This window comes from Sminthopsis crassicaudata, chromosome 5 (assembly GCF_048593235.1).
Source record: "Sminthopsis crassicaudata isolate SCR6 chromosome 5, ASM4859323v1, whole genome shotgun sequence".
In the NCBI taxonomy this organism is placed as follows: Eukaryota; Metazoa; Chordata; class Mammalia; order Dasyuromorphia; family Dasyuridae; genus Sminthopsis; species Sminthopsis crassicaudata.
The window spans coordinates 146,547,224-146,563,649 of record NC_133621.1 but is presented as its reverse complement, the minus strand read 5'-3'; the positions used below and the strand labels follow the sequence as shown (position 1 = coordinate 146,563,649).

Sequence of the window (16,426 nt, the reverse complement as noted above, 5' to 3'; positions counted from 1 at the left end):
CTTATCTTCCCCCTCCCTATGCTAGCAAACAATCTGATATAAGGTATACATGTACAATGATGTTTAAGATATTTCCTATGAATCATATTAGGAAAGAACAATCAGAGCAAAAAAAAAAAAAAAAAACATGTCAAAGCAAAAGAAAAAAAGATGAAAGTCTCCATAGTTCTCTGTCTGGAGATGACATTTATCATTCCAGGACTATTGGACTTGTCTTGCATTACCATATTGAGGATAAGAACTAAGTTTATTATAGTTGATCATCATATAATACTTGCTGCTGCAATTCATGCCATTTCTTATAGAGCAATAATATTCACCACATTCATATACTATAATTTATTTAGCTGTTCACCAATTGAGGGACATTCACTTATTTTTCAATTAAAACTAAATGCGATATATAGACAATAATAAGAAATAAAATAATTTTGATTATATGAAATTAAAAAAGCTTTTGCATAAACAAAATAAATGCAGTCAAAATTAGAAAGAGGAGAGAAAATGGAAAAATTGTAGGGAACTGAACCAAAATTATAAAAAATAAGAGCCATTTCCCAATTAAAAAAATGATCAAAGGATATGAACAGTTTTCAGAAAAAGAAATCAAAGCTATCAATAATCACATTTAAAAAATACTTTTAAGTCACTATTAGAGAAATGCAAACTAAAACAACTCTACCATCTCATGCCTATCAAATTGGCTAGTATGACTGAAAAGGAAAATGACAAATGCAGGAGATGTGGAAAAATTGGGACGCTAAGATACTATTGATAGAGTTGTGAACCATTCCAAACATTATGAAGAATAATTTGAAAATATGGCCAAAGGACAATTAAACTATATATATCCTTTGATGTAGCGATACCGCAACTATATCTATATCCCAAAGAGATTTTTTTTTAAGGAAAAGGATATGCACATGCTCACAAATATTTATAGCAGCTTTTTTTGCAGTGACAAAGAATTGGAAATCATGGAAATACCCATCAATTGGGGGATGGCTGAACAAGTTGTGGTATATGATTGTGATGGAATATTACTGTGCTACAAGAAACGACAAGCAGGATGGTTTCAGAAAAGCTGCTAAGACTGTATGAATTCATGAAAAGTAAGTGAGCAGAACTAGGAGACCACTGTACACAATAATAGCAATAATACTGTGAGCAAAACAATGAATGATCCAAGATAATTCCAAAGAACTCATGATGAAAAAATGAAGTCTACTTAGCGAAAATTGATGAACTTTGAAAGTAGATTAAAATATACTTTTTTGAAACTTTCTTTTCCTTTTTAAAATTTGTTTTCTTTTGCAAAATGGATAATAGAGAAATCTCTTTTACTTGTTTTCACATGTTCAACTGGTCATCAAATTGCTTGTTTTCTCAAGGAGGGGAAAGGGTAGGAAGAAGGGAGACACTGGAACTTAAAATTAAAAAAATAAATGTTAGTATTTTTTAATACTTAGTTGGGTAGCATTTAACAAAACAGGAATAAATTTTGGGGGAAAAGAAAAATTTGACATAATCTGTAAAAATATCCTGTAAATATCCTTTATTGAATTCATTTTACTAAAATTTTATATTTTAACTTAGGTTATCTTCTATAGAGTCCCAAAAGATTCTAGAGTAATGGTTAACTAGGTTTTGTCCCAGAGCACTTGATAAGTTGGGGGTACACTTCTTTCTTACAGTAGTACTCCTGTGCCTCATGATCCTTTGCTGACTTCTTGCCATAAATTCACATCTGCCCCTCAAATGATCTTATAGTTGTTGCACCCTTCTCTTGGGACTAGTAACAACTATGTCATAGGCATATTCTCTCCATATTCTAGTACTGAAGGCAATGACCACTGTTGAACATTCCCCTACTTCCACCTACCTTCTCCCTGCTTCTGCCATGTAAGGAACTGGATATTTTGGAGAAAGGGCTACCTTTTCCCTGAGACACTGTATCTAGCCACAGGAATCAGTAAATTCTGATTTTATAGGAATAAAGGGAAGTTATTTCATCAAATTGGATCTTACATCCTTCCAAACTATATGTGAAATTCTTCTTCTCTTTACTCCATTTCACCTTCCCAAAGTGTCCCTAGCAGTAATCTAAGGATATCTGGGTTGTCTCTATCTCCCCTATATGCAGCAGTGTCCTAAGTTCTCTTTTCAAAGTCTCTCCTTCAATTTTCTCCCCAAGTTTGTGTCAAGTACTCGAATTGTTCATTCTAGTCCTAGTCCTGAGAGTAAATGGAAGCTGCATTTCATTTAGTCCATATGCTTAAATTGTAAAAAAAAAAAAAGGACCTACTTATAATTTGCCCATTCACAAAATACTGTTTCTTCCCTCCCTTACAAATGGACTTATTTGAGGTCATGAACTCAAAAAAAGTTCTAATTTACTTTTGATGCTGATAAATAGTTAAGAAGGGGTGAAATGACCCAGGTTAAGCCCTCATAATAATGGGTGCTGGAATTTGCCTTGGGAGTATCCTCTGTCCTTTCACAATAGGAAAGATGGAGAGATACAGACTCAATTCAACTAACTCTAAATGTTACTATGTACAGAAAGTGTCATGTTTATCTATTTTAGTATTCCCCCATGCACCAGAAATCTTGACAAAGAAAACTATGATATCTTACTTGGAAATTCGCCTGCAGTACCTCATCTTCAAGATCCGAAGCTGTTTGCAGCCTTGCAGAAGGTATTCAATGGCTTTGTCAGTAAGGCGTACACACCCAGAGACATCCAAGATGTGAAGATAATGGCATTTTTTGCTCAAAATCCTTATGGCCAAGTCAGTCATCTGTATACACAATCAAAATAACTTAGCAACTATACTCAGGAGCTATAATGCAACAAAATTTAGTGATTTCTGGGCTCGTTATACAGGTGCCTAAACTCTTGAGGAATAAAACTACACTAAGCCTTTTTGGATGCACAGTAGTATCATTTACACTGCTGGTCAAATCTCATCTCTCCAGATAAAAAGGTGTGATATAAAGACTTTATGGTTAGTTTATAATATGAACATAATCCTATATTCCCCATAGTTTATAAGTATTCAGCCATATTGCCAATATGAGTTGAGCATTACAAAATAAAAATTAGTTGAGCCTCAATTAATAAAAATGAATTTTCCTGGATAAACCAAGCACAAGATTCCCTATAACCGGTAAATTTTTATCTAATCTACTCCTCCTTAAAATTTGCTATCCCATTTTGGCTCCATTTTGCTCTACAGAACTTTTAACAGTAGTTAATAATTACAAATGCTTTATATATTTCCTCAATTTGACCATCACAATAACCCTAAAAAATATGTGATATTATTAGACCAGTTATACAGAAGAAAAAGTGAGAGAGGTTAAATGACCAGTCAAACAGCTAGTAAAAGTTTGTATATGACTTGCACTCTCAGGTCTTACTAAGAGCAGAATCCATTGTACCACTTTGCTACTAGTTTGCTTTTCATCTTCCTGTCTCAAACTTTAGAATTATTTATGAAGTGCACATGAAGTACTCTTAATACCCCCAAGTCCATCAACATTGAATAGTTTGTAAATGAGTTTTTAACTGAAAACATCATCAAAAGTGACTTTTGACATATGGCCTTATTTTTAAACAAAAGCTATAGCTGATCATTTCATTGGGTATCTGTTCATTTCACCTGCAGACAGGTTCAGACCACTTCAGAGAAGATCTGGACATTTGCCTTTTGGGTAGAGATGAAGTGGGGCAGGAATGACTTGCATTTTTTTCCCTTTTGAGTACTTTTCTGGGAAGGGAAAAAGAGACAAACCGAAAAGAAGGAAAAAGAAGTAGCTCTTCTCCCTGGGAAGCCTACCCAGCGCCTTGATCCCACAGAAATGCTCCCATCCTTCTCGGTGGAGGTACTTCAGTCCTACTCCCGGTGTCAAGTAGCTAGCTTATTTGATATATTCCTGATCTCTTTTCTGGGCATACTTTTGGCATAAAGGTGATTTATGCCAAAAGTAGATAACTGCCCCAAAGAAAATTTTTAAAAATTTAACTGAGTGTAGTACCTTTTAGAAATAGTTGTAAGTTCTAACAGATATACACAATATTCAGCTAAAGAGTGCTTTAAATATAATTTTTAACATAAAACATTTCTTAAAAAAATAAAAAACAAAAAACAAACCCAACCCTCTCTATTTCAGAACTGTACATATTTAGGATTAGGAAAAACAGATGTCCTAATTGTCTAAGCAATTGTCTTGGTTTCCAGGACATGCTCCAGGATAAGGATGCAGCCCTCCCATCACTTACTTCCTGCCACTGGAGCAGCTGGAGCTCCCTACAGCACTTTCCACCCTACAGAAGGATGCTCTGGGACCTGACACTCCTGCAAAGCATGCTATCTTGATAGGATTCTTTTTCGGGGGTCTTTTATTTGGGAAGGAGGAAAAAATAATGAGAAGATGGAAAAAAATCCATGGCAGTGTGGGAAACGAAGTGTGCTATCCTGCTCAGCAAAAAAAATAAAAAAAGAAAAAGAAAAGAAAAGAAAAAAAAGTGACTAGAGGTTAGTTATATTCTGCTCTAATTATTTGTTATAATATATAAATGCTTGATGATGAGAATATCTATGACTTAAGCTTCTCTAACCCTGTTACTTATAAAGTGCACCAAGCATCTTCCCAAGTTCAATTCTGACCTCAGACACTTAGTAGCCTTGGGGGATACTCAATGAAGTGGGGATCCAGTGAAGGAGGCTGAGGAAGGCCCAAACAAAGAGGAGGAGAAGCAGGAGAGAGCAGGGTTCTGGGAAAGCAAAGAGAGAATAGAATGCGTCCAGGAGAAGGTGATCAATACCATCAATGAGAGGCCCAGCGGAGGAGGGGTAAGAAAAGGTCATTAGATCTGGCAATCAAGCTCTCCTGACCAATGACGAGGTCAAGAGACAGACTGCAGAGAGTTTAGGAGAAAGTGAGGGGAAAGGGAGTGAGACATCACTGGTACATGGCCTTCTCAAGGAGGGAAGCCCAAAAGGAAGAGAAATAAAGGACAAGTGTTAGGGGAGGTAGACAGATCACAGGAGGACTTTTAGAAAAAAGAAAATACATGAGTGTTGTTGGCAATAAGGAAGTTGGCAATGTACAAGTAGAGATGAAATAAATAAAAAAATGGGGAGGGAGAGCATTAGAAGGAATAATCTATTAGGAAAGACACGTGAAAGAATGATAAATCTTCCATTAGCTTTGTCATCTGTAAAATAGGAACAAAAATATTTATACTATGTAACTTCAGAGTTTTCTGAGGAAAGCACCTTGTAGAACTTTAGAGGATTTATAAATTATTATTTATAGCTGTGAAGTAAATAAAATGCCCTCCCTAAATCTGATTACCCAGAGCAGTGCTTTATTCAAAAAATATTAATCAGTTTCTTCTTTATTCACTGTGCTAGGATATGTATACAAGGGTACATAAACCTCATTTTTTATCTTTAAGAAAATAGAAACCAAATAAAACACAAACATAATTAAACAAAATATAGAATACAGATATGTCCAGAAAAAGACTACAAAGAGTTTTATAAATAGCTGTATCACATTCAAATCTTTTGGTCTCCAGGTTTTTTTTAAATATTGTACAAAGGGAATACACTAATTTTAAATTTTCCCAGCATCAAATAAAAATTTTTATCCCATTCCTCATCTACCTCTTTTTTTCACTAATTGATTAGTCATGTTCACTTTTCATCTAAATTTTAAGGCCCACTGAAACAGAACCACTCTCTCAATATATTCTGCAGTAGGACCATTTGCCAGTGTGTGTGTGTGTGTGTGTGTGTGTGTGTGTGTGTAGTAGTAGTGGTAGTAGTAGTAGTAGTAGTAGTAGGATAGAAGGTGGATAAGGAGCTACGATTGCTGTAGCAGTAGAGAAGAAAGTGACTAATGGGAAAATTCTGGAAAGTTGGTGGAATAAGTCAGAAAATTCTAAACTCTCCAGATTTTCCCCACAAACAAAACAAAATTGTATCTCAGGACTAAACATCACCTCCAAGAGATCCTAAAAACAAACAAACAAACAAACAAAAAACATGTGTGTGTGTGTGTGTGTGTGTGTGTGTGTGTGTAACATCATTGCTAAATTTCAGCTCCCTACCCTATCCCACTCCACCCTGCCCCAATCAAGAAGAAAATTGTAGCATATATTGACAATCAAAATAACTAGGATTGTGGTCAAAAATATAATATGCAGCAAAATTAAATATAATATTGAATGAAAAAATGGATATTCAATGAACTCTCAGATTTTGATGATTTTGTATCAAACAAACATGAACTCACTAGAAAATTTAAAATATAAGAACTAATATCAATGACTAATTTCAAGTGACTCAATAAGGACAAACTGTTTATGTTTTATAAACAGAAATGTAAACCATACATTTATGACTGACATTAGTAATTGGGTAGTTCAAAAGAAAGACTGCAGTAGAGTTGAGTATGATGTGACTCTAAAAAGCAAAAACATCTAGGAGGAGGTTTTTTTAAATGGTAATTATGCTAAATGAATGAAGTGCAAGAGTAAGAATTGATACAAAGGAATTGGATGGAAGAGGAAGTTCTGAAAATCTGCTCACATCAGATAAAGTGGGGTATAGAAGCATGAGTAGATTAATGGAGTGGGATAAAGTATATTTTAAAAATGGAAATGGGATAAAGAGGTTCAGAGCAGTAGTTGAAGAAAATAAGAGGGATCCATGGAAGGGAGGAGGTTAAGTAATAGCATGGAATCTAAAGTAGAAGAATTAGCAGCGATGGAAAGTAAGATATAAACAAACACAATTAACAATGATCAGGAGTAGAATTGGTTAAGAAATAAAATAAAGATAGCAATTATTGATCTTAAAGTCAAACAAAGATTCAATCAAGAGAGAAATCTACATTATATGTCAGCAATATTAATATTGTTTTAGATGCATATTTATGTATATAATGTGGGTATGTATGTGAGAGTATATCTAAACGTATGTATTATAGATATGTGTATGTAGGTGTGTGGATATGAATATGTAGTATATATAATATGTACATGTATATGTATACATAAATATATCTGTCCTTAATTTGGAACTATGCTCAAAAGACTATCAAACTGTGCATATTCTTTGATCAGCAGTCTTACTACTAGGTCTGTATCCAAAAAAAGATAATAAAAAAGGGAAAAGAACCCATTTGTGTAAAAATATTTGTAGTAGCTTTTTTTGCTCATTTTTCCCTTAGATTAAATATGTGAACTTCTTCTAAACATATTTCCGCACTGTTATTCTGAACAACAAAAAATCAAATCAGCTCAAAATGAAAAAAAAATCACAGCCAAATAAACAACACAAAAAGATGAAAATATTATCCTTTGATTTACATTCAGTCCCCATAGTTCTCTCTCTGGATGCAGACAGGCTCTTTCCATCACAAGTCTATTGGAATTGCTTTGAATTATCTCATTGTTGAAAAAAGCCAATTCCATAATATTTGATCATCACATAATCTTGTTGTTACCATTTACAATGTTTTGCTTACCTCATTTAGCATCAGTTCATATAAGTTTTTCCAGGCTTTTCTGAAGTCAGCCTGTTCATAATTTCTTATGGAATAATAACATTCCATTATATTCATATGCCATAATTTATTTAGCCATTCCCAATTGGATGGGCATCCATTCAGTTTCCAGTTTCTTCCCACTACAAAAAGAGCTGCTACAAACATTTTTGCACATGTGATCCTTTTCCCTCTTTTATAATCTCTTTGGGATGCAGATCCAGTAGAGACACTGCTGAGTCAAAGAGTATGTACAGTTTTATAACCTTTTGGTCATTATTCCAAATTACTCTCTGCAATGGTTGGATCATTTCACAACTCCAACAACAATGCATTAGTGTTCCAGTTCTCCCACATCCCCTTGAACATTTATCATTATCTTTTCCTATCATCTTAGCCAATCTGAGAAGTGTGGTACTTCAGAGTTGTCTTAATTTAGCAGTTCCTTTTGTAGACAATTCCAATTGACTTGAGATAAAATGGAAAATGCCAATCATATCCAAAGAGAGAACTATGGAAATTGAATGTAGATGGAAGCATAGTATTTTCATTTTTTGTTTGCTTTTTCTGTTTTTTCCCCTTTTGGTCTGATTTTTCTTGTACAACATGACAAACATGGAAATATGTTTAAAGGGACTGTACATATTTAACCCATATCAGATTGCTTTCTGTCTTGGGGGAGGGGAAGGTAAAGGAGGGAGGAAGAAACTTAGAACACAAAGTTTTACAAAAATGTATATTAAAAACTATATTTCAATTAAAACTTTTTTTACATTTTCAATTAAAACTATTAAAATATATATTCATGTTTACTTGTAGCCTGCTTTGGGATATGGAGAAGGGGAGAAAAAAGTACACAGCAGAGAACAAGGAAGCAAAGAAAAGATGGTCAATTGTGAATATAATGTCTTCTGTTATTATATATGCTTTTTAAAAATGGAAACTTATTGTTACATATTTTGAATCCTCTTGATGTTCTGCTAGACATATGACAATGTTCCTTCAACACCCCTTTTTCTGTCTCTTTTTTCTTTTGTTTTTTCTTATTTTGCATTTAAGTTTTAAATTTAAAAAAAAAAAAGAAAATGACTAATGTTGGTGTCCTATTTGTGTTCTGAAAAGCATGACATGCCTAGAGAATTAGAATACATCTGGTTTTACCTAATTTTAAACAGGCACAGACACTGGGGAAGAGTTTTATTCGGAATGTTCATAGCTTACTTGTGTGAACCAGGCACCATCCTTGATATGAAAAATGACCTTCTGCATCTTTGGAGCTTTACTTTTTTAAAAAGGTTTGTCTCAACTTCCTTTGCAGTATAACGAGGCCATACAGATATCCTGGAGTAATCAATTCTATTCTAACCTCCATGAAGATTGAACTGATGAGATCAAGGTTTTTTCACCAATTGCAATGGCCCAGAAGCAAATAGTTGTGTAGGTCAAAGCTTCTCAACTGTAGGTTGTAACCTTGTATATGGTCATGTAACTGAGTGTGGGGATTATGAAATTATGATTTATTATCAGTAACCTATTTTACCTATTTTATATACTTATTTTATTTCACATAAAAATTTTTCAGGGAAAAAGGGATCACAAAAGGAAAACGCTGAAGAAGCCCTGGCAGAAGTCATCTGATACTTGGAAGAGGAGAAGGACATTAGGAAAGGCCACCAGGTGGTACACTGAGTGGACAGAGTGCTGGGCCTTTTCTTCTTCATGAGTTCAAATCTGGCCTCGGATACTAGCTGGGTAACCCTGGGCAGGTCACTTTACCCTGTTTGCTTCAGTTTCCTAATTTTTAAAATGAACTCCAGTATCTTTGCTAACAAAACCCCAAAAGGGATCATGAAGAGTTGGACATAACAAACAATTTAACAACAACAAAGCTCATTAAGGAAGGCAGGAAACTTGGACCCTGTAGTGGCCATCCCACTGCTTTCTCCACTTCTTGCTTAGGAATTAATCATCAGACTGCTAACACTATATGGGAAGAGTTCCCCATTGTAGAGTCCCATGTAGAACCCTTATGATTCTGAGTTGTGGGGTCTTTCTAGTCATTTTTCACTCCTAAAACCCACCCTGGCTGGCCCCTCCCTCCCATACCTCTAACCCTGTTTACTGCTCTTTTTAGACTGGCACGTGATTTTTCCCTCAATAGAATGTAAGCTCTTTGAGGTCAAGGAATGTTTCATAAATAATTTCTTTCACTAAGCCCTTCTGCCTTTCCCTATAACTTTTCAGAGATCATCATGTATCCTGAGTTTGCGAAATTTCTGACTGTGATATCAGAAACAAGAACAGCAGCAATAGCAATGGTTTTTTACAGTTGGTGGTACAGTGGATGGATCTCAAGGCCCAAAGTCAAGAAGTTCAAATCCAGACTCCCAACATTTATTAACTGTGTGATTTTGGATAACTCACTTAGCTTCTATCTACCTCAGTTTCCTCAAGGGGATAATAATAGTGCCTCCCTCCCAAAGTTGTTGTGAGGATAACAATGAAGGACTATTTGTAAAAAGTGTTTACACAATAGGCACTATATATAAATGCAAGTTATTATTCCTCCAAATCTTTTGGAATATTTAAAGTAGTATACATCATTTAATTCCCACATCTTCAATTATCGCTAGTTACACAATCAAGTTAACAGCTGATTCCAAGCTACACTAAAATCAACAAATTGTGTTAAGGAAGCTCTGTGATATGGGTATAACAATGAACCTAATTCAAAGTCCCACTTTACTATTTAGGAATTATGTGACTTTAACCTTTCTGCTCATCAATTTCTATATCAGTAGCATAAGAATAATATCTACATGATCAACCTTACAATTATTATTTTAAAAGTCAAATGACCTAATTTAATTGAAGCACTTTATAAATGTGAAGTGCAATATATATGTATATATGATATGGTTAATATTACAACTGAGGTAAATAATAATTTCTCTGAAACTCTGTTCCTCCATCCCTAAAAAACTGGGATAATTATATACCGTCCATATCTTATACTATAGGGATGTTGAAAACACAAGTGAGATAATGTGGGCAGTGAGAAGGGAAAGGCTTATTTCTTTGGGAGGAAAAGCACAATCAGAAGGCAGAGCATTATTCTGCTTGATATTATGATATAGTATAATTATGCTGCAGGCTTCTACATTGCAAAAAGAAGAGGTCAACAGTGAGTCACCCTTCTGAACACAATTCTTGGATTTCTCTCTCAACTTTTTCTGCTTTGATTTATACACATACCTTTGGACAGCCAGCAATGCTGAGTGATGTCAGCCTAAAGCATTTGGTGGACAGTGCTTTCAAAATTTCTCCAGAAAGCTTAAGGCAGAAAGACACATCTAGATGTTCCAAAATTGGTGTTGACTGGCAGAAATGCTGAAAAACATTCCAAAGTTTGCAATCAATTTCTCTTTCATTGCTGAATCTTTTTCAGGATGGAATATTATGCCCTCCATCATACATACGCATGAACACATAACTATTGTGTGACAATATTGAGACTCCTAAGTTTGAAATTGTGTTCTTAACATCACTAAAAGTAAAACATTTCTCTAATTGTAGTTATCACATCTTTGTGCAATTATATATTTTAAAGGCTTTAATTTTTCATTCAATAATGAAAATTGTATAATTTTAGCAATATGAAAAATGCTCTAAATCACTATCAGAGAAATGCAATTTAAAATAACTCTGAGGTATTACTTCACACATCTTAAATGGACTAAAATGACTGCAAAAGATAATGATAAATGTTGAAGAGAATGTGGGAAAACAGGCACTAATGCATTGTTGATGGAGTTGTAAAGTGATCCAGCCATTCTGGAAAACAATTTGGAACTATGCCCAAGATCTATAAAACTGTGCGTACCCTTTGACCCAGCAGTGCCATTGCAAGGAAAAGGACCCACATGTGCAAAAATATTTGTGACAGTCCTTTTTGCAGTGGTAAGGAACTGGAAATTGAGTGGATGCCCATGATTTGGGAAATGAATGAAGTTATAGTATATGAATGTTATGGAATATTATTGTTCTATAAAAAATGATGAACAAGCTGATTTTAGAAAGGCCTAGAAAGATTTACATGAACTGATTTTGAGTGAAACAAGCAGAACCAGGAATATGCTATACACAATAACAGTAAGAATATGTGATGATCAACCATGAAGCACTTGGTTCTCAATGTTTCAGTGATTCAAAGCAATCCCAGGAGATTTTGGACAGAAAATGCCATCTTACAATCCAGAAAACAAATATAGGGATTGAATGTAAATCAATAAATGTTTACTAATTTTTTTGTTTTTTAAAAATCTTTCCCATAGTTTTCCCTTTTTGCTCTGATTTTTCTCTCCCAACATGATTCATACATAAAGCAATGCTTATTAAAAATAAATTAATTTTTGAAAAATAATAGCTCTAAAAGCAAAAAAAGTTCTCTACTTGTAGTTAATCACATCTTCATGCAATTATATAATTTTAAGACTCTTATTTTTTCAATCAATTATTAAATTTGGGAAATTCTGAATTGCTATAAATGTTCACTGATTTTAAGGCCTGACTTGACACTAATCAGGTCTTTTCTAACCTATAGAGGGACATCTTACATTCAATCAATAAACATTTGCTAAACTCCTACTATATGTCAGGCACTGTATTTAAGCATTAAATTATGCATATTGTTTTGTTCCTTTTAACTTAAATTAAATTTTAAAAGTCCCCTAACAAGGTAAAAATGCACGATATAAAAATGAACTTACTGAGATGTCATCATTATATTTTCCTGGGACAGGATGGGAACAGATGAACATTATATCAATAGAACTGAGATTCTTAACTTTTTTTGACTCCTCTTTAGAAGTCTAATGAAGAATAATGACACTTCCCCAAAATAATGATTTTAAAAGTATAACATAAAATATAAGATGACAAAACCAAAATACTCAAAAAATGATTTAAAATTTATATACATATATATATATGTATATATATATATATTTTAAAGTTCATCAATCCCAGATTAAGATCCCTTAGTGTAGAAACATATACTTAGATCATGAAGGTCTTGAATTAAACCTTTTCTTTCTATTATTTGAAAGATAATGAAAAATGGACTTAAAGGCTAGTAATGAAGTACAAAATAGGAAGAAGTGAATTAACCTCTCTATTTCCAAGGGCGTAGGTCCAAGAATTCTTTACTTGGTAATGGTTCTATAGGCAAGACTGGAAGGCCCTGAAGCCATTTTGATTGGCAGTATACTTTTAAATTTTATCTTTACACATACAAAAGAACATTTTCATACAGTATAACACACAAAAAGATTCTACATGAAACCACAAATATGCATTTTACTCCACTTGCGTTTTTTAAAGTATAATAAATTCAACATATTACTTTGCAAACTGTCCTCCCTATCTGCTTTCTTCTGAACTTCTATTTTCTTTCATGAATTTAAAAAAATGTTATAATAGCTTTCTTTTTTTGGGGGGGGGGGCATCAATTGCATCTATTATTGCAACTGTGTCTCAATTTGCTGAGAGAAATAAAAGAGGAGGAACCTTTTCTTTAACCAAATATGTATAAATTAAGCAGAACAAATCCATTAGATTCCAATTCTTTTGGTTTTTTATTCCCTCTCTTTTAATTTACCAATCTCTCTGCCCCCTCCCTAAATCCTTTCAGGATGAGGAAGTTTATTTTGTTAGTGACTATTCTTTTTCTGATATTCTCCTTTAACCCCACTCCCATCCCTGCTTGTTTACTTGTTAAGTTTGATACATTATTTCACCAATTCTATGTGTGTGTGTGTGTGTGTGTGTGTGTGTGTGTGTTCAATTCTCCTTTATTTTAGATAAAACTGAGGTTTATCTGATGGCTACCCTCTACATGGCTTCCTCCATCTTTGTATATTGTTTTCACAGACTCCATTTATGAAAAATAGCAAGTTCCACTCCCTCCCTTCTGCTTTTCATCTTAGTGTATTCATAATTCTACCTTCCCTTTTCTTTTCCATCTTCAAATCATTTGAATTAAGCCAATCTATCCACATCCTTTCAGTTTTTCTTATTTCATTTTCTCAAAACCATTTAAAAACATTAAGGACCTACAGGAACAGTTGTTTCTTCTCCCTTTGATAAAATGCTAACACTACATCATTGAACTGTTCTAATTGCTCAAATAAATGTACCTTTCTAGGTTTAACTGAACTTTTGTGTTTGTATTTCAAACACAGGTTCATTTATTCCCCTGTAGAATTATATTTAGCTTTATAGATAAGTTATTCTTGATTGTAAGTTTTCATATTTTGTTTCTGGAAATATTGTATTCTAAGATTTCTGGTTTTCTAGCAAAAACTTCAAGGCCTTGTGTGATCCTAATTCCAGTTCGTTGGTACTTGAATTCTTCCTTTCTAGATAGTTTCTTTATTTCTTTGACATGGGTGCTCTACATTTTAGCTATAGCATTCTGCATTTTTTTTCTTTTGGAGTTCTTTTCAGAAAAGGATCAGTACATTTTATTTTTGTTTTGTCTCCTTATTCTAACAAAACTGGAGAGTTTTAATTAATAATTTTTAAAAATACAGTACTGAGGCTTTTTTTTAAAATCCTGTTTTTCAGGAAGTCCAATGACTAATGATCTCTCCTTCAATTTAGAACTGTGTCCAAAGGGCTATAAAACTCTGCATTCCCTTTGATTCAGAAATACTAATACAAGGTCTGTACTCCAAAGAGATTTTTTTTAAAGGAAAGACCTAGTTATGCAAAAATATTTATAGCAGTTCTTTTTATGGTAGCTAAGAACTATGAATTGAGGGGATGCCTTTCAACTGGATAATGGCTAAACAAGTTGTGACATATGGCTATAAAGGAATATTATTGTACTATAAAAAATGACGAGCAATATGATTTCAGAAAAACCTGGAAATATTTACATCATTTGATATAGAATGAAGTGAGCAGAACCAGGAGAACATTATACACAATAACAGCAATATCATATGATAACAATTGTGAATGACTCAACTATTTTCAATAATACAATGTTAATACACAATCCCAAAAGATTCATGATGAAAAATGCTATCCACCTCCAGAAAAAGAACTGATTGAAGGTTATTTTTCATATTCATTCTTTCTTCCTTCCTTTCTCCTCCCTCTCTTTTGTTCTCTTTCATCAAGTTTTCTTCCATAAAATGACTAATATGGAAATGTTTTACATGTCTGCATATGTATAATCTATATCAGATTGTTTCCCCTCTCAGGGAAGGGGCATGGAGTGAGGGAAGGATAGAATTTGAAACTCTATAAGACTTAAAAACAAACAAACAAACAAACCTGTAGTGTTAAAAACTTTTCTCCAATTTTTTACATGTAACTGGGGAAAATAAAATAGTATTTAAAGTGAAAAAAAATTCTCTCTTCATTTGTTTTCTAGGTCAATTGTTTTTGATGATTAGATATCTTAAATTTTCTCCTATTTTCAGTCTTTTAATTTTGTTCTAATGTTTCTTACCATCTCATGGAGTCATTAATTTCTATTTTGTCTGTTTTACTTTTCAGGTGTTCCATTTCTTGGGTTTATTACTTTATCTTTCAAGCTACTATTAATTCCTTTCTTAAGAGCTTTCATTTAATCATTTAACTTTTGTTTCATTGTTTTTCCCTAGGCTTTTATATAGATCTTTTGAGGCATTATTTTTGTCTTCTGAGTCTTGGATTTTAGTTGTTATAGAGTTAGATTTGCATCATACTTTTGATACTGTTTAGTGTTCTCTTTGATTTATTTCTTTAGTTCCTGAATTGCAGCTTTGTACCAGTCTATCTTTGCTCCAAAGCTGATTTGAGTAGAGTGGTTGGCTCTGGTTGGAAGTTGCAGACACTTCTACTTCCTGAGATTAGAACCTCCTGAATCTTTGAGTTTTGCTGCAGTAGTTATGTGGAAGCTGGAGAAACTAGCCAAACATCTTGGCTCTAAGTCTAGCCAGAGAAATATACTTCCACAGAAATCATCAACAGCCTCAAGCTTATAGCATAGATGAGAGAGGTTCATCACTAGAAGAATGGCCAAGTGATGACTTTTTCTCAGCCACATTAACCCAAGAAATGGATAAATACACAAAATACCCCATGTGCTCTTCCATTCCATTTTAGTATTATTGTTAATAGAGTAGAAGAAAGAAAAGTAGATCTAAAAACCACATAATTCTAGATCAACCCCAATTTTACTTTAGCCATTAGCACTCAACAAAAAAACTTATTCAATCACCAAAGATGAAACATGATTGGAGGAACTAACTAATATTTATGACAGTTCACAACAAATGAAAAAATAAAGATGTCACAGATAGAAGAACGTAGGACTCAGATTTTGTGAGCATCGGTAGAGGGAAAAAAGTTTGAAAAAAATGAGATTTTATTTTTTAAAGAAGATTGCATTTTTCTGAATGTTCTGAGCAATCTTCCAAATGCAATTTAGCAAGATCTCTTCCTTCTATCCAATTCTGGGCCCAGTTTATTATACCCTGTAGAGTTTAAGACAGCTACTGATGGCCCAAATCTAGGGATCTTTTGCCCATTAAACAACAAGATTTGGAAAATACATATTTATTTGGTTTTTCCTACGGACACAGTTACAACAAATTCATTTGAATAGTAATGGATCTCTCAGGAGCCTCTGCAATATCCCAGAATTTTGGTGCAATCAGCACACTGCCACTTATAAACAGAAGCATCTTCAGGAAGTCACCCTTGACCAGAAATCCCTATTCAATACACATCCCTAGATAATTTTTAGATTTTGTTGGACTTCTTCAGGCATAGTTTTACTTTATCAAAGTTTTTGACACACACACAC

At 33.6% G+C, this 16,426-nt stretch overlaps 1 protein-coding gene across 2 annotated transcripts in view; it reads right to left on the bottom strand.

The window, feature by feature from the left end:
• FBXL13 (F-box and leucine rich repeat protein 13) overlaps positions 1-16,426 on the bottom strand; it is a 245,322-nt gene that overhangs the window by 12,395 nt on the left and 216,501 nt on the right. Inside the window, exons 15-17 of one of the 2 annotated variants that reach the window (XR_012482417.1) lie at positions 10,819-10,953; positions 3,666-3,773; positions 2,638-2,801 (exon numbers count right to left, since the gene is read on the bottom strand). Coding sequence is in view for 1 of the 2 variants with exons in the window: in XM_074268454.1 (XP_074124555.1) it covers positions 2,638-2,801; positions 10,819-10,953 (299 nt within the window). In the remaining variant the exon portion in view is untranslated. The remainder of the gene's footprint in view (positions 1-2,637; positions 2,802-3,665; positions 3,774-10,818; positions 10,954-16,426) is intronic. The other variant, XM_074268454.1, reaches the window with a different exon arrangement.